We start from the raw sequence: 22,500 nt of genomic DNA, 5'->3' as shown, positions 1-22,500 counted from the left end.
TTCTTTCGTTTTTGTAATGGTTTTGTGGTTGTATAATGCCGGTATGTTTTTTTTTCTTGCTAGTGGGTGATTTTTTAAACGGAAGCTGGAAGTGTATGTATGAGAGATTCAAAGATTTAAAGAGACCCAAGTGTCCATATTGCAAACACCTTTTCAAAGAACGAAGGACGAGAAAGAAAGAAAGAAAGAGAGAGAGACGCAGAAATAAATCGTGGAAAAAGTTACCCACACCAAAATCAGAAGAAAAAAGTGTAGAGAGATTACACAAACGAAATGAAGAAGAAAATAAGAAGAAAAAAATGCAAGAAAGAAGGGAAAAAGAGACAAACGGGAAGAGAATTTAAACAAACACTTTTTTAGATGTATATTTTTTTTTTATCACACGAGGACTCCTAATTACAGGTATGCCACATCGAAAGGGAACGCGGCACATTTCAAAGTTCCCGCGCGTGAGTTTTCGGTGCCATTTAAGGGCGAGTTGCCGACGCATGTTTATTCCTATCCTTTTTAACGGCAAGGAACGACGGGAGTGGCGTTTGGTGACGTGGCGGGGGAGAGAGAGAGAGAGAGAGAGAGAGAGAGAGAGAGAGAGAGAGAGAGAGAGAGAGAGAGAGAGAGAGAGAGAGAGAGAGAGAGAGAGAGAGAGAGAGAGAGAGAGCAGGACTAAAAACGGGGTAGGCTTGTCGCTCTGTCTGGCGAATTTATGGGGGGGGAGGGGAGGGGAGGAGTAGGCGGAAGGGTGAGGGGGGTAGATGAGTGGGGTAGGGGGGAGGGATGGTAAGGGGTGGGATAGGTAAGTGGGTAAGGTATGGGGAAAGGGTTGCGGTGAGTTGGGGTGAAGGCTGTTGCAAGATTTAGGCGCTGTGGGAGATGTGGAAAGGAGAGAGACAGAGAGTTGGGGAAGCAAGAAAAAGTAAGAGAAAGAGAAAGAACGAGAAAGTAGAAAGACCAACGCAAAAAGAGACAGCAGAAAAAAAATAAAAGAATAACAATAATGAAAAAAAAGAGAGAAGCCAAGAGAGAACACAGAATCCGCAACGAACAGGTTAAAAAGCCTCTGACCCGTGGCACTTCGGGGGAAAAAAGGGTCACCCAGTGCCTCGCCGTGGGTCTGTTTTGGGGCCTTTTGGGGCATTCTACAAGCCCCCGGTGCCGCTCGGGTGGACAGGAATTTCGGCTTTTGCGATGCTTCTTCTTCAGGGAATTCCCCGAAATAAAATCTAGTGGAAGACGGCTTGAATGCTCATAAGCTGTTGTTTTTTTCCGTTTTTTTCTTTTTGTTTTGTTTTGGTTTTGGTTTTGGTTTTTGGTTTTCTGATGCGTAGATGGAGGAGAGGGGAGTTGAGAAACACGTGCAGAGCATAGGCACAGTAATAAAGATATGTATTTGACATGTATATAGGCATGAACGTTTTTTTTTCTCTCTCTCCCTCTTTCTCTCTTTTTTTGTGGAGGCTCCTTTACAGATGTGAATGAAATAAATTCAGAACGGGAAAAAGTGGCAAATTCATGTGCGTGCGAATATGAAAATGATTGAGAAAAAAAATTGCAATGGATGCCTCACTGAAATTGTATCACGATTGTAATTATAATTCATTCGTATAATGGAATGCGAGTTTTATGCTGATGGTATGTTTCTTACGCTGTTCCTTGGTGAATGCAAGAAAATTCTGCATAGTGAAAATGTTTATGTTCTTTAGTTTTTCTCCCTCTCCGACTCTCTCTCTCTCTCTCTCTCTCTCTCTCTCTCTCTCTCTCTCTCTCTCTCTGTCTCTGTCTCTGTCTGTCTCTCTCTCTCTCTCTCTCTCTCTCTCTCTTTCTCTCTTTCTCTCTCTCTCCATCTCTCCATCTCTCCATCTCTCCATCTCTCCATCTCACCATCTCTCCATCTATCTATCTATCTCTGTCTCTCTCTCCCTCCCACCCTCCTTCATCCCCTCCTTCATCCCCTCCCTCCCTCCCTCCCTCCCTCTTGCCCACCTATCCTCCCTCCCTCCCTCCCTCCCTCCCTCCCTCCCTAATGCTCTAAATATACCACCCATAAATGTGCTAATAGTTTACCTACATCACAGCCACGTCAGGCCGAGAGATAGCGTTATCTCTCGCCCAGGTGGCTATCACCTGTTAATCTCTTATTACCCAATGATTAATCAATTAAATCTGGCCATTAATCCTCCAAATCCACCGAGGTTCATCTGTCTTAATGGAGCGGTTGCGTCCAGTTAATTTTAAAATCTTGATAACCTCATTACTCCGGTTTGGCGGGGGGAGGGGGGTAGAGGTAGAGTAGTAGGGGTGGGGAGATTAGGGGGGATGGGGGAGGGGACGGAGAGGGTGTTAGTGATCAGGGTGTTAGGGAGGGAGGGAAGGGAGGGTGTTTGAGGGGAGGGGCGTTAGTGGGATCGGGTAGGAGGGTAAGGGGTTGGGGCAGGGGTAAGGGAGGGTGTTTGAGGGGATGGGGGGGGGAGAAGGGGCAGGGGTAGGGGAGGGTATTAGAAGAGATGGGGGAGGGGAGGGGGCGGAGGGGAAAGAGACGGGTTTCATTTTTATTTGCGATGGGTAGGGCGTGGTTAGGTGCTGATTCGGTCATTATTGGCTAATGATGGGAGAAGTAAATTGGCTCAGCCCTAATTACTTCGCGTGTGGGTGAGTGCGTGAGTTGTTTTGTTATTAAGCTTTCGCATTTTGACGTACTTGTTTATTATATATATATTTTTTTTGGTAATTTTTTTTCTAGTGCTTTGTTGTTTTCTATTCTCACTGTCTGATTTTACGTACGTAAGGAGAGCTAGATAGATGGGCAGAAAGAGAGGAAGAGAGAGAGAGAGAGAGAGAGAGAGAGAGAGAGAGAGAGAGAGAGAGAGAGAGAGAGAGAGAGAGAGAGAGAGAGAGAGAGAGAGAGAGAGAGAGAGGCAGAGAGAGAGAGAGAGTTAGAGAGAGAGAGTGAAGCAAGAAAGAAAGAAAGAAAAAGAAACAGAGAAAGAAAGAGAAACAGGAGAGAAAGAAAGAAAGAGAAAATGAGATAGAGAGACAGAAAGAGAAAGAGAGAGAGGAGAGAAAGAAAGAGAAAAAGAGACAGAGAAGCGAGTGTGGAGTGACTCAGCAAATCCCAGAATTCGTACCTGCGTCTGGCACGTGTCGCGAGAGGACGAAAAGGAACGAAAGGGAAGCAGAAAACGTGCTAAAAAAACGCGAAAGGGGAAAATGAGAAACCGTAAATAGAGAGATGGAGAAAGAAGAATCAAGATAAAAACTTTTAAGATCTTATAGAGAGAGAAGACAGTAAGAACTAATCTCTGTACGATAAATGAGAAACGAAGAGAAAATTCGAAAGCAAGAGAAAGGGTAGTAGACAAAAATAAAATAGAATATGGTAAAAGAAAGAAGAAGAAAAAAAGAAAGGAAAATTTTACCATACCATTTACTCTGGAATTAAACCCGTTTTTAAGATTTAAGGGTTTTTTTCCTGGTCTTTTTGTCGTCTCAAGAAGTATTTCCTTATCTCTGAGAAGTCCTGCGTTTCGCCCTGTGGTCTCAAGTGTTCCATTTCGTTTTTTGTTTCATTTTTCTTTCTTGGTCTTCCATCTCTTTTTTCTTCCTTTTATTCTTGGTCTTCCATCTTTTTTTTCTTCCTTTTTTCTTGGTCTTCCATCTTTTTTTCCTTTTTTAATGAAAAGTATAAAGAACTGCACTTTGTTTTTATTCTTGGTGTTTGTAGAGGGGGGTCTTTAGTCTTTGATTTTTTTTGTGTGGAAGAAAACGGTTTGGTTCTAGACTCTTCGTAGGCAATTGCTTTTTGTATGGATATGAATTAGTAGTTTTTTAATCATTTTTTTTTTACTTTTTTTTATTAGTACTCGTGTTATCCGTCATAAAAAACTGTCTTGAGGGGCGGGTGACGAGATCATGCCGTCATGGGAAAATCTGGCGGCGGGCCAGGCTGAAGCCAACTTGCCGTCGTGAACATTTCGGCTGAAGGTCTTGGTGACGGAAAAGACTGGCCACGAGTGTGCAAACCTCTTGGAGGGGGGGGGGAGATGAGACTCATCTGGCGTAAACAAAGGGACTTTTGCATAATTCCTGTGAAGTCCTTGAGCCATGACTGAAAGAGCGCCATTTCCATGCTTAAAATCCTATTCTTGCCAGTCATGACCGGCGCCGCAGGTTGTATTTAAAAAAATTGAATATTACGAAAAAATGAAAATCAAATACAACAAATTAATATTTATTATCATTATTCTTACACTGTGTTATGGACTTCTTAGAGGGATGATGTGGAGTCTGTATAAGAAAAACAGTCTTCTACCATCAAAATAAAGCAAATCTAATGCCACACATGGACAATGGAAAATGGTAGAAAAGCAAAAAAATATTTATGCACAAAAAGAGAAAATGGGATTGGAAAGGGGAGGCATACGTCCGGTTTGTTAAAATAGGGCCCGACCCAATGAAAATTCATAAATACAGACATGCATATACACAGAAATGAATACGTATATGTCAATATATCTGATAGATATCCATTTATCTATCTATTTGCTCGGTTGATATGTATGTCTAGACTGATAAATATACACATTTATTTCTTTAATTGTGTGTGTCAAGTTTACGAATATTCTTTGGGTCGGGCATGGACATTTTAACAAAGTGGCCGCTATTGTTTTCGCGTGTGCCCGGCCTACGAGCCACGCACCCGACAGAGCGGCCGTTCATATAAGCCTATGTCTTTGAATTTCTGGCCGTGTGATTGCCGTGAAGCAACCGGATCCAAGGGGTTAATGATAAAAGAATAGAATAAAACTCTGGCGATACAAAATTTTCTTCACTTCTATGCGCTCTCTCATTTTTTCCTTCTCTCTTTCTTCTTCGGTCGCCAGAACTTGCACCATTTTCCCTTATTTCATATTGTCTCTTACTTACCCCATCACCCTTGTCCTTTTACTCTTCCAAACTTCTCTTACTCTACCACTCTTCTTCTCTTCCAAAATTTCCCTTCTTCTTCTTTTTCATCCTTCTTCTCCTTCCCTCCCCCTTCTCTCTCCTCCACATCTCCTATTACCTCCTTCCATCCTTCCTCCTTCTTCTCCTGTAACCTAAGTCAGCCAAGTCCCTCCTGGTGCGCGGAGATGATAGGCTTCGAGTGGGACCTCATTAACGGGAAATGAGGAGGAGGGGGGGGCTAAGAGGGGGTGGGAGGGGGGAAGGGGAAAAGGGGAGAGATGAAGGAGGAATAGGTAGGAGGGAAGAGGGAAGTGAAGGAGGGAATGGGTAAAGGGTGAGAGGGAGATGAAGGAGGAATAGGTTGGAGGGGAGAGGGAAGTGAAGGGGGGAATGGGTAAAGGGTGAGAGGGAGATGAAGGAGGAATAAGTAAAGGGAGAAAGTGAGACGGAGTTGAAGATGGAGAAAGAGATGAGGGAGGGAAAGGGTGAAGGGGGAGAGGGAAAGGGAAATGAAGATGAAGATGGAAAGGGGATTGAGGGCAAGGAGAAGGAAGACAGAAAGAGAAGAGCGACAGAAAGATGAAGAATGGAAGGGGTGAAAAAGCAGAGGAAGAGGGAGAAAAAGACGAAGATGGGAGGGAAGTATAGGGTAAGAATGAGTGAAAAAAAAATAATAAGAGACAAAGAAAGATGATGAATATAAGGAAAAAAAACCTAAAATATCTAGAAAGGGTTGATTTAAGAAAACCAGAGATCGTCTTTGAGGAAAAGGGCATCAGGAAACAGCAGACGAGGGGCAGGAAAGGGATTCGAAGCTGTGGCGGCGCCCTTGGTATCTTCCATTTATTGTTATATTGTTATTGTGATGGATGGCCGGGGGTGGGGGTGGGGTGGGGGGGGTGGGAGCGGGGTATTGTTCTTGCTCTTGGGTTCGTTGTTTATGGTTGTCTTCTCTCTAATGCTATGGTCACTCTGGTTTTGTTTGTTTGTAATTGTTATAGGTGTGTAAATTTGTTAACAGTATTAAGCTTCACATTGGGTATTGTTATCTTCATGTTATCATCATAATCTTCACTATCTTCATCATCATCGGAACTATGCCGGTCGCCATCGTTATATATATACTCTGTACCATAATCGTCTTCATTACCATACCGTGATCATGCCATAACATTATCATATATTCATACCATGCCGTAATTATCCCATTATACGATACCATGATACCATGCCGTCATGCCGTACCATACCATTATCATACCATCATACCATATAACATTATCATAAATTCATACCATACCGTGATCTTCCCATTATACCATACCATGATACCATACTATCATACCGTACCACTTAACTATGATCATCGTCATTATTACAGTCAATTCGTGATCGTCATTCACCTTACGTCTTATTGTGGGCAGGTTAGTCACGCCCAGGTGCTTTTTTTTTCTCTCTCTCTCTCTCTGCTCTCATTTCCATTTTCCTCTCGTATTTCAGCGCAGAAAAAAATTACAGAAAGAGAGGAGAAAAAAGGGAAGAAGAAGAGAAAAAAGGGGGAGAGGGTCACTTACACGGCTTTTATATCCCGGATGCACACGACCGCTTCACGAACGCTGCCGGATCGAGCCAGTCGGTAGGACGCGCTACACGAACGGCGTGCGATCCTGTCCCTTTTTCTCTCGTGTCTGTCTTCTGTTTCGGCTTTTTTTTGTTTCAGTTTCTTTGGCTTTTGTTGTATTCATCATTCCTTTTCTGCGGTTTTCCTCTGTATGTGTTTGTGAGCGATAGATGCATGGAAAATGATGGATAGAAAGATATGCTAAAATGAGAGAGAGAGAGAGAGAGAGAGAGAGAGAGAGAGAGAGAGAGAGAGAGAGAGAGAGAGAGAGAGAGAGAGAGAGAGAGAGAGAGAGAGAGGGAGAGGGAGAGGGAGAGGGAGGGGGAGAGGGAGAGGGAGAGGGAGAGGGAAAGCAACAGACAGGCAGACAGACAGTAAGAAAGATTCGATAACGTACGACCGGAAGTGTCCATTTCGGTCGCCTGAGTCACGAATAACCTCTCTAAAGCGGCCCCTCCGCTGTTGATCCAAGTCCATCCGGGATGTGAGGCGGTCGCGATGACGTCATCGATCTTTCTCCGCAAGACGTGTGACTTCATGACTTCACTCTGACGTCATGAAACTCCTACCGACGCCTTCGTGGACATGGCCGACGGGCGGCCTCCCACGGGGCTGGCTTTTCGGTCCTTTGGGGAATATTGTTTGTCGTGACTCCGGATGGGAATGTTTGCTCTGTGCGGGGTTTTCGGGGTTTGTTTAGAGAGAAGAGGTCGAATGGAGGTTGGGTTATATATGTACAAAATATGTATACACGTGCACATACTCACACACGCACACGCAAAGGAACACGTACAATGACACGCACACGCAAAGGCACACACACACACACACACACACACACACACACACACACACACACACACACACACACACACACACACACACACACGAGCGCGCGCGCGCGCGCATGCATTATGTACGTATGTATGTATTTACGTATTTTGTATTGGCATGCTAACGGCATTTTGGCTCTTTTTACCATTATTATTATTATCATCTCAATACCCATTTGTCATTTCACTCTTATCGTTACGAACAAAATCATTCTACAATCGTATTTGGTCACCGATATTTGAATTATCTATCAAAGACAAATTTAGAGGTCGTAATTATCTAACAAAGACAAATATTTACGTCGTCAGCATAAGAAAGATTCGCAAATCCGATGTCTATAATTCGGAAGCTTTCCCCCCCCCCCTTCCTTCCTTCACCCAATCTCCCTCCTCCGACGGTGCCAATCAAGTGCCCAGTGCCAAGTGCCAAGTGCCAGCCTCCACGTGTGCCCCGCGGCTGCAACTCATGTTTCGCGTGAGATTTCGTCACTAATTTCAGCCCGAGAAGTGTGACGAATGGGATGGAGAGAGAACACTAATGATGAGGGAATGGGATACGTGGATAGAGTTACAGAGAGGGAGTAGGATTGGGAGTAGGAGAAGGAGTAGAGGGAGAGGGAGAGAGGAGGAGAGAATGGGAATGGGAGAGGGAGAGGCAGTGGGATAGGAAGAGGGAGAGGGAGAGAAAAAAGAGAGAAAAGAAAAAAGAATGTGGGAAAGGGAGAGAGAGAGAGGGAGAATGGGAGAGGAGGAAAGAGGGAGTGGGAAAGAGAATGGGAATGGGTTAGAGAAAGAGAGAGAGAAAGTGTGAGTGAGAGAGAGAGAGAGAGAGGAGAAAGAGAAAGAGAGTGTGAGAGAGTGAGTGAGAGAGAGAGAGAGAGAGAGAGAGAGAGAGAGAGAAAGAGTGAGAGAGAGAGAGAGAGAGAGAGAGAGAGAGAGAGAGAGAGAGAGAGTGATAAAGAGGTGGGATGGAGGAGCAGAAGAAGAAAAAGGAAACGAAAAAAATCTAGCTCTCATATTGTAGATAAGTCCAGTATAATCACCAATAGAAATATAAAGAAATATATAAAGAAGAAACGTCAAAACACAGCCACGGTAATTGTAAACCACCAAAAACGTATTGATTTATCATCATTAAATACAATCAACATTTTTCATATATATTCTGAAACCGAACGATGATTTACGACCAGACCCTCGACGCAAGGTCCTAAGGTCGAATTCTATATGCGTATATCATGCTACTAAGGCGTTAAAACCAGAGACTTTAATGCGTGAAAATTACATGTAATAAGCCACTGTAGGTGTGTGGGTGTCTGTGTGTGTGTGTGTGTTTGTTTGTTGGCAGAAGTGTGTGAATTTATTTGTATTTTTTTAGGTTTTTATTTTATACCAATAATATTGATGATGATAAAATTGACAGTAAAGGAAATAAGAGATGTGGTGATAATAATAGTAATATTGATAATGGTAGTAGTATTAACAATGACAGTAATGGATATAATGGTAATAACAATAATGATAACGATGAAGATAATATTACTGATATTACCATTATTATTACCGGTGCTGTTACTACTGTTACCGTTACTAATGATGATTATATAGAAAATATAGAAAATACTCATTTCGATACTGACATTTCCATACTGCAAAGAAAATAATTATAATGCTTTGAACTTTTTTAATATCAACATTGTTATTATGTTATTCAATTCCATTTTCTTCATATCCGGGACCAATAACTGTGAAAAACAAGTGCCATTGTTTATCACTAATATATGTACGTAGAGATGTACGTTGAAGCGTTCTGCCGGCGGCGATGGAGCTCGGGAAGAGGGTCATAAATCTTTAGGTGGGGTGGGGGGGAGGGTAGGGGTGGGGAGAAAAGAGGAGAGGAGGGGGGAGGGGGTGGGGAGAGGGTAGCGGAGGGGAGAAGAGAGGAGAGGAGGGGGGAGGGTAGGTTAGGGGAAGGGAGGGGGTGGGGAGTGGAAGAGGGGAGGAGAAGAGGGGGAGGGTAGGGGTGGGGAAAAGAGAGGAGAGGAGGGTGGAGGGTAGGGTAGGGGAGGGGAGAGGGGAGGTTAGGGGAAGGGAGGGGGTGGGGAGTGGAAGAGGGGAGGAGAAGAGGGGGAGGGTAGGGGTGGGGAGAGGGGGAGGAGAGGTGGGAGGGGATGATAGGAGGGGGAGGGGAGGTCTAGAGAAGGGAAGGGAGGGTGTAGGGTGGTATGATAGTGGGCAAGGAGGGGCGGGGGAGAGAAGGAGGGAAGTGTACGAGAATAGAGAAGAGGAAAAGAGGAGAGGAGGAGGGGGGAGGAAGAATAAGAGGTGAGAAGGGAGGAAGCTAGAAGAGAGGGGGAAGGGGGAGGAAGGGAAGAGGGGAAGATAAAATAGCGGGGGAAAGGAGAGAAAATGAAGAAGGAAGAGAGAAGGGGGGGAGAAGGGGGAGAAGGGGAAGAGAGAAGAGAGAAGATAGAAGTGAAGGATAAGGAGGAGAAAGGAAAGAGAGAAGAGAGAAGAAAGGGGGAGAAGGGGAGGAGAGAAGTGAGAAATGAAGGATAAGGGGGAGAAAAGAAAGAGGGAAGAGAGAAGGGAGGGGGAAGGGGAGGAAGGGAAGAGGTAAAGGGAGGGGGAGGGCCTTCACCACCGCACTTACCTGCAGGAAGTCCGGACCGGCCACGCCCCGGGGACATGGGGCGGGGTGTGTGGGGAGGGGGGGAGGGGGTACATCTGCTTTTGCTGATAATACTTCATACTAGCGAGGGGAGGAGACGTGGGGGAGGGGGGGAGGGGGAGAGGGCATTTATGTGAAGGAAATGAGACAGAATCGCGAGAGAAAGAGAGGAGAGAAAAGTCTAAGCGATTTATCTAAAACCTTTTGATCATTTCTAAAGGTCTCGCACATTTTTTTTTTTTTTTATAATTTATAAAACAAGTCGAGTTACTAGCGCAATTTGGTGATAGAATTTGAAGTTCTGTTTTTGACACTTGTTCCTTATCTATCTATTTACGAAAGCACGCAGCTGTGAAATTATACGTCCTCTTTTTAAACCGTATGGAAGGGTGCTGTACCCAACGCCTATACACGTCATATAAAGCATAGTTGAAAAATAGGATCATAAATCCTATGACCCTAATCTTTACGTCAAAATAAATACGACTCTATATGTTTGTAGGATTTTAAACTGCCATGTAAACAAAAGATAAACAAATGCGTGTGCGTGTGTCCGGAGAAAACAACAACGACAATAACATTTTATTTTGTTTCTCTTTTTGACGTCATTTCCAAAATGAAATGCCGACGACCTCAGCTTCTATGCGTCAGGAAATGGGAGCTTGAGTAAAAAAAAATTATAAAATGTTATTTTTTGAAGTTAAAAAAAATATATATATATTATAAATGTGTACGAATAATAATAATATATATGTTATTTTTTGAAGTCATAAAAATCGAAATGTGTACGAATAATAGTAATAATCATAATAATAAAATATATTTTTTAAGTCATAAAAACTAAATGTCGACGACCTTAAAGTTTGTGTATGGAAATGGGAGGTTGAAGTGGAGGCGGGACACGGTAGGACGGGGGGGGGGGGGCGTGGCTTATTGACGGCCACACCCATGATAAATTGGCACAGCGGATATTGTGATAAGTGTTATTGGTCGGCGCAACGTGCGGGTGGCACCCCCATGTTGCTCGTGGGAGAGGGGAGGGGGGGTAAACGGTGAGGATAGGGGGGGGGGGAAGAACGTGGAAGGGGGGCCGGGGAGAGTGGGAAGGGGTGGTAAAGAGGAAGAAGAAGGAGGGGATAAAGAGATGAAGGAGAAGGAGAGGGAGGAGTAGAGGATCAAGAGAAGAAGAAGGGGGGAGAAGGGAATAAAGACAGGAAGAAGATGGGGGAGAAGGGAATAAAGAAAGGAATATGGTGGAGAAGGAGGGCAAAGGAGGGGATAAAGAGAGGGGAAAATGAGGGGAAGGAGAAGGGGAAATAGTGGAGGGGAGGGGAAGGGGGAGTGGACCTGTGTGGACGAGCGTAGGTCGGTGTATGTGGGATTTTAGGGGAATTGTTACGGCTGTTTTGTCGTAGTTCTCAGAAAGTGAAAGAAAATGAGACCTTTAACGTTTTCTTTGTATTTTGACCATCTCTCGAAGGCTGAAAATATGACGTAAGCACTTTACCCGTTCCCCACAAAATGAATAAATGAACGAATACTGTAAGAAAAGAGAACGGGACAGTTTAAGTAAAGTGAAACTATGCGATACTTATTTTACGAAACAAGACACGTATTGATGTAGGAAACGCAGGCCATGCAATGCCAATCATCGGAGGCAAATCTTGGCAAAACAACTCATTAAACTTGCACAGAAGCGAGACAGGATATGCAACACTGCAAGAATTCCCCATGCAAAGAAAAAAAAGTGGGTAAAGATAGATAAATGGGAGGGAGGGAGAGAAAGAAAGAAGAAACAAAGAGGGAGAGAGGAAAGGATGGAAAGAGAGAGAGAGAGAGAGAGAGAGAGAGAGAGAGAGAGAGAGAGAGAGAGAGAGAGAGAGAGAGAGAGAGAGAGAGAGAGAGAGAGAGAGAGGGGGGGGGGGAAGGTATTAGATTCGAGGTATTTGCACTATCCTCACAGTATCTCTAATAATTTGCCTCCTCCTCGTCGCCTCCACCCCCCTTTTACTCCTTCATGGAAAAAAAGTCACGTGAAAAAAGTAATAAGAAAAAAGAAAAAGAAAAAAAAAATGCTCAACGACCCATTCGCTGTCTTCGCCGGTCACGGAAGTGGAAGAGATGGGGGTGGGGGGAGGGGGGGGTTGGGGGGGGGGTATAGGGGCCATTAGAATTGGGGGTTGGAAGGGGGGGTAAGGAAGAGTATTGTAAGGGTTGGGGATGAGGAGGGGATAGAGGGGGGCAGGAAGGGTGGGGGGATAAGTTTGGAATGAGACAGTAGGGGGTTTTCATAAGAGCAGAGGGGGGGGGGGAGGGGGAAGGGAATTGTCATAAGAGCGAGGGGAGGGGAGGAAGGAGGGGGTGAGGGGAGGGGCGCAGACTACCGTGATGGATGGCAGCGGCTGTCGTGTCCTAAAGAGCCAGTCAAAAATTGTAAAGAGGATTGGAAATTGCTGTAGTTTATAGCATATTACGGTTGTTTGCAGGCCGGCAGACGGGCGGGGGGGAGGGGTGTGTGATTAGGGACCCCGATGATAGATGATTGGGACTCTAATCGTCATGGGCGCGAGGGGGAATGGTCAAGTGATTTATCGTGACTATGGTGATTCAACCGTAATCGTTATGTTAACTAGCAGTTGTCTCGGCTATTATAAAAACGACAACAAAAGATTTAAAAAGCTGTGACATTTCGTACAAGTGACATTTTTTTAAAGCATTATAATTATTACATGCATGAGACAAAGCATGAAATCGCCGTGGGCGTGGGCGTGAAGAGGGCGAAGCGAAGGACATGAAGAGCGTGCGTTTAAGTGGTGTTTCGGATGGGCGTGCGGGCGGGCGAGCTCCTGAGTGACAAAGCGGTGGTTGTTCGGGCTGTTTGTGGTTCGGGTTTGTGATCACTTCTCTCAACCCGTGTTTGGGTTTCTATGGCTGATGTTTATGGGGATTTGTTGGCGGTTTCAGTCGAGGCAAAGTGAGTGGGATATTATGTTGGGAGTTGCTGTATGGGTGTCTTTGTTCTTTTCTGTTTTGTTTTGTTCTTATGGTTGCGGATCACACCACATGTACGCGTGCGACTAACACATACACACATACGCACACGCACACGTGTGTGTATACACACACACACACACACACACACACACACACACACACACACACACACACACACACACACAAACACAAACACACAGAAACACGCACATTCTGTCCGTTTCTGTGTGTGCGTGTTTTATCCCATTTCCTTGATTCTATCCTGTGTTTGTATTCAATTACATGTATAAAAGCAACTTCGTTCTCACATAAAATTCTCCCGCATCAATGATTGATTTATGACTGCTTGCTAATTGCATAATCATGATCTTGTTAGTATATTTATAAAGCTGATGTTAATCTAATGTCAACACGCCATTGATCATGACGAGGGTCGGTGCACATATTCTAAGCGTGTATTTCTTTGCGTCTATTTACATATTTTATGTATGTATATTGTATGCGTATACTTATACGCACACGTACCCAGACACACGTGTATTCTTTTTTTCTTTCTTTTTCTTTTATTATCTGTTCCTTTTCATTTCTTTCTTTTTTCTTATATTTTTTTCTTTTCATGTTCATTTTTCTTTTTTTCTTTTCATGTTGTTCATTATATTCATACACACAAACTAGTTTGATAATTTACAAGTTTATTCAAAATCTAAAGATATTCTCCGGACACGCTAGACGTACCCCGTGTCCGAAAGCGTAAACCTATGATTAAACCGTGCCACATGTTGCTCCTCAGGCAGCCCATTAACGCCTTCTTTCATCTCCCTCAGGCCTGCGCCCCTCGCTACGTGTGGTTCACAGAGTCCCTGAAGAAGAGGGAGCCCGTCGGGACCTGCTACGTGGCTCGCCAAGGACTTACCGACTTCCAGGAGTTCTCGCCGTGCAGGACCCGTAAGTGCTGGCTTTGTCTTCGGCGTCGCGCTCGCCTCCGCTCTTTCGTCGGCGGGGCGCAACGCCTTGTTGTTTTTGTGCGCTTTTTATAGTTCATTTCCCTCGGTTTCATATTTTTCTTTTGTTTCTTTCTTCCGACTCTCTGTGTGTTTGTCTCACTCACCCACCCACCCACCCACCCACCCATCCATCCATCCATCCATCCATCCACCCATTCATCCATCCATCCATTCATCTATCCATCCACCTATCTATCCATCCATCCATCTATTCATCCATCTATCCATCCATCCATCCACCTATCTATCCATCCATCCATCTATCCACCCACCCACCCATCCACCCACCCACCCACCCACCCAAACCCACCCATCCACCCACTCCCACTCTCTCTCTCATCGTAACAATATATATCGGGAATATCAAACCTGATTTATGTTATCATTACGTCTATGCTCCTCCACACACACCTATCTCTAAGCCTCATTATCATTTCTGTCACTTTTCACTTTATCATTTTTCCGTCTTATCTCCTTTATAATCCTTATCTCTGAAGTAGCTTAAAGTCCAGGCGATCAAAATGTCTGCCTTTTATAGCAAATTCCTCCAAATAAGTCATAGGCCCATATTGTGTAGGCCTATGGACGGGGGTGAGGGGGGGATAACCAATTTGTAGATCGGAGCATAAAATGTTCCATAAAACTTAGATTATGCAGATTTTTTTGATGTCCCTTTAGATAAGAGATTAGAACTTTTATTGGGATGATTTAGAAGTCTTTAGAAATAGAGGAAACGGTTGTTTATTGCAGGTTAGACGTCCTTCGCGGGTTATTATGGCGGCGTTATAAAGTCGGCCCGAAGATGATCCTTCCTTTAAAAAGTTGTTTGTCTGCCAAATTAGCGTGTCATAAAAAGGACTGAAAAAATGCAAAAGAGAATGAGAGGGAGGGAAAAACACTGGTGCTTTGGCTGTATGGATACGCACGCACACAAAATCAGGTGTTTTGTGTGTATTATGTTTGTGTGTTTGTCCATATATATATATATATATATATATATATATATATATATATATATATATATATATATATATATGTATGTATGTATGTATGTATGTATGTATACACAGTATATATATATATATATATATATATATATATATATATATATATATGTGTGTGTGTGTGTGTGTGTGTGTGTGTGTGTGTGTGTGTGTGTGTGTGTGTGTGTGTGTGTATGTGTGTGTGTGTGTGTGTGTGTGTGTGTGTGTGTATGTGTGTGTGTGTGTGTGTGTGTGTGTGTGTGTGTGTGTGTGTGTGTGTGTGTGTGTGTGTGCAGTATATATATATATATATATATATATATATATATATATATATATATATATATATATATATGTGCATACATACATACTGTATATTATGTATATTTCATATACGCATACATATCTATATATCCATCCATCTATATATGTATATATATATATATATATATATATATGTGTGTGTGTGTGTGTGTGTGTGTGTGTGTGTGTGTGTGTGTGTGTGTGTGTGTGTTTCTATTTATCTGTCCATCCATATATCTATCTGACGCAGATTTTATCAGAAAAAATGGTTGCTGGTTGAGGCTAATGAAGTCATTACGACTATTTATAATCCCCGTATGCAAATGACTCAAAAGAAAGTGGTCGCTCGCAGTTATGGTAATTTAGAGTCAGTCTTCCGAAAGGTTTGTAAGACAAGGCTTTAGTATCCTCGCCCCTTCTGCCTCTCCCTTCCTGCGCCTGCTCCCCCTTCTCCTCTTCTCCTTCTTTTCTTCCCTTTCCTCTTCCTCTCCTTTTTGCAGAGCGTCGGTGCAATGTGAGCCTCCCTTTAAAGGCTTCTTATTATGGATTTAATGAGGTCTCGGTGCCGGTCTTATAAAGCAGTATAGACAATGATGCAGACCCTGGGTGTCTGGAGCGGACAGCGGCGAGACTCGGCCAGTTAAACGTGGTTCGCGTCGGGGAGACATGCGCCCGCGTCTCGTTAGCCATGCGGACTCGTTTCGAAGGGATAAATCACGCCTCGTTGGGGTTTCCGCCGACGGTGTTATCACAGATGCTTTGCTGTCGAGGCCTTGTTCGATGGGGATGCGAGGATGCGCCTTTTAAGAGCAGAATTTGGCGGCAATGTTGCTTGGAAGCGAAGGGTTTACGAGGCTTCATTCGTCTCGGTTTACACGATACTTTCCAAATCAGGATAAGATAGCAGGTGGGTGCAAGCGCCACGATGTACGATAATCACCTCTCGATTACCCGCGCGGGGACGTGACCGGGCGGACGGGCGAGAGGACACCGCCGAGGGACGCGGAGGGCCGAGCAGTGTCAGGAATCCGTGGGCGGGGCTGCCGTGCTTGTCGTGCCAGGGCCTCATGGCGCCCACATGATGTATGCGTATCACCCACAGTGTTTGACCACAGAGGGTCCACATGCTGTGTGTTTAGTTGTAGACGTCACGTTCCCATGTATGTTCTCTGTTTTAACGTAAGGGTGAGCGTAATATTTCCGTTCTTATATTTGTTTCTAGGTGAAGGAAAATTACATGTAACAAGTAGATAAATTGAAAGAATGAATAGAACTTTTAGCGAATGCACGCAGATAATGGTTCCCGGAGCGCGCCTTTTTAGATCATCAGCTGATCATTGTATTCAGGTGCGCCAGTGACCAGATTCCCGAGTTTCTCTCCCGAGGTTTACTATTTGAGCCCCCCCCCCCCCCTTCCTCCCCCCCCCCCCTCCACCCAAGGCTTTGCCAGCCCCCGCGCACCTCTCGATAAGACCGCGATAGAGATCTCTCCGGGCATGACAAATGGCTTTCGATGCACTTCGGAGGAAGACCAGAGGGAAGGACGGAAGGCAGAACCCTTAAATAAGTCCTGACCTCCTACATCTCCCTTCTCTTCTCCCCTCCCCCCTCCATCTCCCTTTTCTCCCCCGCCCCCCTTGCCCCCGATATTCTCCCACACAAGGCCTGACGAACGGCGTCTGGAGGCAACAACAATGGCCGCGACCCTGAAGTAAGCCGGGTAGCACACACGGCCGCCCCGCGCTCCTCCGGCGCCGCTCCGGAACCCTGCCCAAATAAGCCCATGGTCCAGGCGCTGTGGTCGTCTAGGGCCGCGGACGAGGGGTTGGGGGGGGACCTCGTAAAAATCAGGGGTTTATTCATGGGTTATTCAGCCCGAGATCCACCAGGAAGTCGAGATAGCGCCGCGGACGGGAATGCGAGCGGCGGATTGCGCGCATGCTTCGGGGATATCGCCGCGTTCGTATAATTTCGCGCGCGAATTCGGATTCAAAATGCGGATACGTGTCGGTACTAAAATCTCCCCGACTGAGAAACTCTCGGAATGGGACTCGATGGCACGCCGGGGCTCCTTCCCGTAAGTGATGCCCGACGCCCGAAATATCCGCTTTCTGCATAGCTGCCCGCGGGGAGAAAGCGGGGGAGGGGCGGGGGGGGGGGAGGAGGGGGAGGAGGGGCGCTAAAGAGGAACATTTATCTCATTAATTTATTGCGACCGACATCGTGGGAAGAATGGCCGTGGGCTTTTTAGTACTCTCTCTCTCTCTGCTATTTTTCTAGTTCTCTCTCTCTCTCTCTCTCTCTCTCTCTCTCTCTCTCTCTCTCTCTCTCTCTCTCTCTCTCTCTCTCTCTCTCTCTCTCTCTCTCTCTCTCTTTCTCTTTCTCTTTCTCTTTCTCTTTCTCTTTCTCTCTCTCTCTCACTCTATCTATCCATCTATTTATGTATACATCTGCACGTATGTCTGTTCCGTATGTAGGTGTATCTGCCTCCTTTATCCGTTTCTCGTCGCTCTCTTTGTCCCGCTCCGCCCGCTCAGCGAAACTATATATGGGCGCCATAATTGAACTCAAACTTCCCCGAAGAGAAGGAGGACAAACGCCATGGACACAGGAACGTCCGGAATGGAACGCGAAAGTAAAATCCGTGGACAATAAAGCGGCGGCCATTTATTCTAGAAATTTACCGTATTTGTTCTCCTGCGTCCGAGGCCACGTTGGGTTTTGGATTCTAGAATAAAGGGAATATTACGGTATGATAAGACTAAGATAAGATAGATACATGTCCGAGGGTTAATTGATGGATTTTGAAATTAATTAGTATTTTAATTAATTAATTAATTAATTAATTAATTAATTAATATATTAATTAATATATTAATTAATATTTTAATATGTTGATTGATATGTTAATTAACATTTTAATATATTAATTAATATATTAATTAATTAATATATAAATTAATATATTACGGTATGATAAGACTAAGATAAGATAGATACATGTCCGAGGGTTAATTGATGGATTTTGAAAGAGCGGATAAACCGGGATATAACCTTATCAAGAAAAGAAAAAATAACCTATGTTAATGATATTCTTGGCCATTTATACAAATGCTGGTAATACCACGAGTGATTGTATTTTTGTTGCAAAAATAACAATAACAATAATAACAACAACAATAATAATGGTAATGATAAAGATGGGGATGATAATAATTTCATTTGATATTGGTAAAGATAATGACAGTAATAACGGTTATGATGATACTAGTGATGATGCGGTAATGATGATAATAATTATGATATTAAGGATGATAATAATGCTACTGCCACTGCTATGGTAATAAGAATTATAATTTATAATGATCATGCCTGATGATGAAAATAAAGGCGTTGATGATTAAAATGGCTATAAAGATAATGGCAATAATAGTAGCAATTACAATAGCAATGATGATGATAATAGCAGTTTTAGGAATAACAGAAGTGATAGCAACAACAACAACAATACAATGTTTTTAACGATATGTGAGCATAATAATAATAAAAAACAATAATAGCGATAACAAAAATGTTTGAAATTAAAACAAGAGTGGCAGAAGGCAATAAAAGAGAGAGATAAAAGAGAAACAGGCGATAGGATGGTGTAAAGAGAAATGGTGAAACCAGAAAAACGATAAGAAATACAGGATGCAAAGAAGATAACGAGGAAAATAGAAAAGGGTGACGTAGCGAGTAAAGTAGTTAAAAAAAGACGCAAAAAAGAAAAGAGAAAGCAAGAGGTGGAAGGAAAAGAAATGGGAAAGAATAAAAAAATTATAATTGAAATAGCCACAGAGAAGAGAGGTGGAAGCGAAAAGAGAGGAAAGGGGTGAAAGGGAAACGAAGAGTAGGAAATAGAAGGGAATAATGATAAAGGAAAGAAAGGACTGAATAATGATAAAGGACGCGATAAAGGGAGTAGTTATCAAAGGATTGCATTAAAACTCGTGCACAGGGGAAAGAGACCGAAATAAAGTCTAAAAGGAGGAGGTGGTGTAAAGAAGGAATAATAACCTACATAATCTCCGGGAAGAAATTAGAAGAAAGAGGAGGAGGCGATAAATTAAGAGAGTAAAACGAGAATAATGACGCAAAAAGCTTCAGAGAAAATAAAGGAGGAAAGGGGAGAAGCAGCATAACGAGAATAAAAGAATCAAAAGGCGTAATGTGGAAAGGGAAGAGGCGACAAGTTAAGAAGTAGCAAAGAAAAAATAGCAAGAAAATAAAACGCAAGGAAGGAAGGGGAAGAAAGTGGAGGAAGCGATAATATAAGAAGTAGTAAAGAGAGAGTAATAACCCTAAAAATCCCCAAGGAAGAAAGAGGAAGAAGGAAAAGGAGGCGATAGAGCGAGTGGGAAGCCAAGACGTGCAACCATCTCCACCTCCATCTTCAAGACATCTGGCCGGGCGCTGCGAGTCCCTGGATGCCCGAGCTGGAATGCCTGTGTTTTGCCACAATTATTATTATCATTTGCTTCTGCCGATTGTGTTGTGGGTCGAGGGGCAGGGAGGGAAGAGGGGGGAAGAGGAGGGGAAGGGAGAGGGCAGGGAGAGGGAAGAGGAGGGGAAGGGAGGGAGGGGAGGGAAGAGGAGGGGAAGGGGAGAGGGCAGGGAGGGAAGGGAGAGGGTAGGGAGGGAGAGGGCAGGGAGGGGGAGGGGAGGGGAAGGAGAGGGAAGAGGAGGGGAAGGGTGTGGAGTGGGCGTATGATTTCTGTTGATTGATTGATTAATTTTGTTCGTTTAAGTATTGTCCTGTTTGTTTTCTGCGGCGAGTTGTTGACATATGTTCATAAATCATATTCAGGTGCATAGGCGGCCATGCATAACAGAACGTAACATACATGCACGCCCGAACGCACATGCTGATATGATCACGAAGACTTTCTCGAAGGCAATAATGTAAAATACCAATAGATTACAATAAACGTTTCGGACACAGTAAATCCTTCAGATTGATAATCCAAATAATCAGAACCGGTAAGATTTTAAAGCATATAACTAAAGAGAGAGAGAGAGAGAGAGAGAGAGAGAGAGAGAGAGAGAGAGAGAGAGAGAGAGAGAGAGAGAGAGAGAGAGAGAGAGAGAGAGAGAGAGAGAGAGAGAGAGAGAGAGAGAGAGAGAAGCATTTATTTAATACAAACGTTCGCAGACTCTGATATAGTGCCGAACTATTTTTCTTGGAAGCATTTATTTTAATACAACCGTTGTGGAGTTTATTACAGGACTTGAATTTTTTATTTTTTATTTTTTTTTTTTTTGGTTCTTTTCATGACCGTGTCTGCGCATTGACAAACGCACACCGTGAATATATTTTCACTCTTGTTCATTTCGGATTCTATTCATATCTTCATCAGCGCCGGTATTCAGCCCCTTATCCGGCCCTCCTCGGACACTATTCATTCGTCTCTGCGCATATAAGTACACGCTATATATAATGGGATAGGAATACAGATCAGGCGCACGATACAGTTCTTGGTCAGGTTTTGTTAAGCGCGTAACTTGTAAATGGCACGAGATATTTGCTTTAGAGAAGCTTTTGAAAGCAGGTGCGCGCTTAACAGGTGTTCTTCAGGGCAGGTGTACAAGGGGGCGGCGGTGTTCCCTGAATGCGGTGCGTTGAGGTTTTGGGGGTGGGGGGAGGGGGGAGGGGTGGGGGAAGGGGGAGGAGAGGATGGCTTTTGTTAGCAAATGTGGAAGTGAAAGGGAGACGAGTGGAACACAAGGAATGGGGCTGAGACAGAGGGAAAGGTTTATTTGTAGAAGTGTGCGAAGCCAAAAGGAAAAATATATATTATATATATATTATACATACATACATATATAAATGTACACACACACACACACACACACACACACACACACACACACACACACACACACACACACACACACACACACACACACACACACACACACACACACACACACATACACACACACACACACACACACACACACACAAGCATATATATTGAGAAAGGAAGAGTGCGACTGAGAACTGAAGACCTAAACAGAAGAACAAACGGAGATCGTTAACGTAAAGCGACAACTGCCAAACTCTCAATAATTTCCGAACATGATGAAGCCAGAACTGAACAGATGGCTTCAATTCCTATCCTCCTCCTCGTCCTCCTCCCCTTTCTCCCTTCCTTCCTCATTCTTCTTTCTCCTCCCCCCATTCATATAATAAGAACTTAACCTCTCATGTCACACTCCGCCTGGCTGTCCCTCTCCTACCCTATCATCCCCTTCTCCTTCCCCTTCCCCTTTCTCCTCTTTCCTCCCCTTCCTCCTCCCCCTTTCACCTCCTCCTCTTCCTTCCCTCCCTTCCACATTCCCCCACTCTCACCCTTCAACCTCCTCACCCTCCTCTTCCACCAGCTCCTCTCCCTCTTCCTCCTCCTCATCCCTCTCTTCCTCCCTCCCCCTTCTTCCCTCCCACTCCCCTCTTCCTACCTTCCTCCCCTTCCACCTCTTCCTCCCTTCCTCCCCTCTTCACCCCCTAACCCTTCACCCTCCCTACTCACCCCCCTCCCCTCACCGCCCCCCCCTCCCCCAACCACAAGCCGCCATCCCCGTCTGGTATTTCTGTTACGCCCATAAAGAAACGACGGCCAGGCTGCACATGTACAGACAGGCGGTCGCACACACGCACATGCCATACAACCACGGACGCATACGGACACATACTTTCGAGATACGCATTTATACATACACAGACGTCCATACAAACATAGGTCTGTACATACATATACGCACATGCATACATATACACATACATATATATACGCACACGCATACATATACACATTCATACATATACAAACATATATTCATCCGCATACACTCATACGCACACAATGACATTCACATCCCCCCACTTACACACACTCACTCTCTCTCTCTCTCTCTCTCTCTCTCTCTCTCTCTCTCTCTCTCTCTCTCTCTCTCTCTCTCTCTCTCTCTCTCTCTCTCTCTCTCTCTCTCTCTCTCTCTCTCCCTGCCTCCCTCCCTCCCTCCCTCCCTCCATCCCTCTCTCTCTCTCTCTCTCTCTCTCTCTCTCTCTCTCTCTCTCTCTCTCTCTCTCTCTCTCTCTCTCTCTCTCTCT

General features: G+C 44.3%; 1 protein-coding gene across 4 annotated transcripts in view; it reads left to right on the top strand.

Annotated features, from left to right (window-relative positions):
• Positions 1 to 22,500, top strand: part of LOC113800203 (integrin alpha-PS2) — a 373,572-nt gene that overhangs the window by 201,603 nt on the left and 149,469 nt on the right. For all 4 annotated transcript variants that reach the window (XR_011398111.1, XM_070113527.1, XM_070113528.1 and 1 more), the window contains exon 4: positions 13,885 to 14,005. Coding sequence is in view for 3 of the 4 variants with exons in the window: in XM_070113527.1 (XP_069969628.1) it covers positions 13,885 to 14,005 (121 nt within the window). In the remaining variant the exon portion in view is untranslated. The remainder of the gene's footprint in view (positions 1 to 13,884; positions 14,006 to 22,500) is intronic.

Source organism: Penaeus vannamei, chromosome 34 (genome assembly GCF_042767895.1).
Source record: "Penaeus vannamei isolate JL-2024 chromosome 34, ASM4276789v1, whole genome shotgun sequence".
NCBI lineage: Eukaryota > Metazoa > Arthropoda > Malacostraca > Decapoda > Penaeidae > Penaeus > Penaeus vannamei.
Note: the sequence above shows the minus strand (reverse complement) of the source record. Positions and strands in the feature narration are given on the sequence as shown.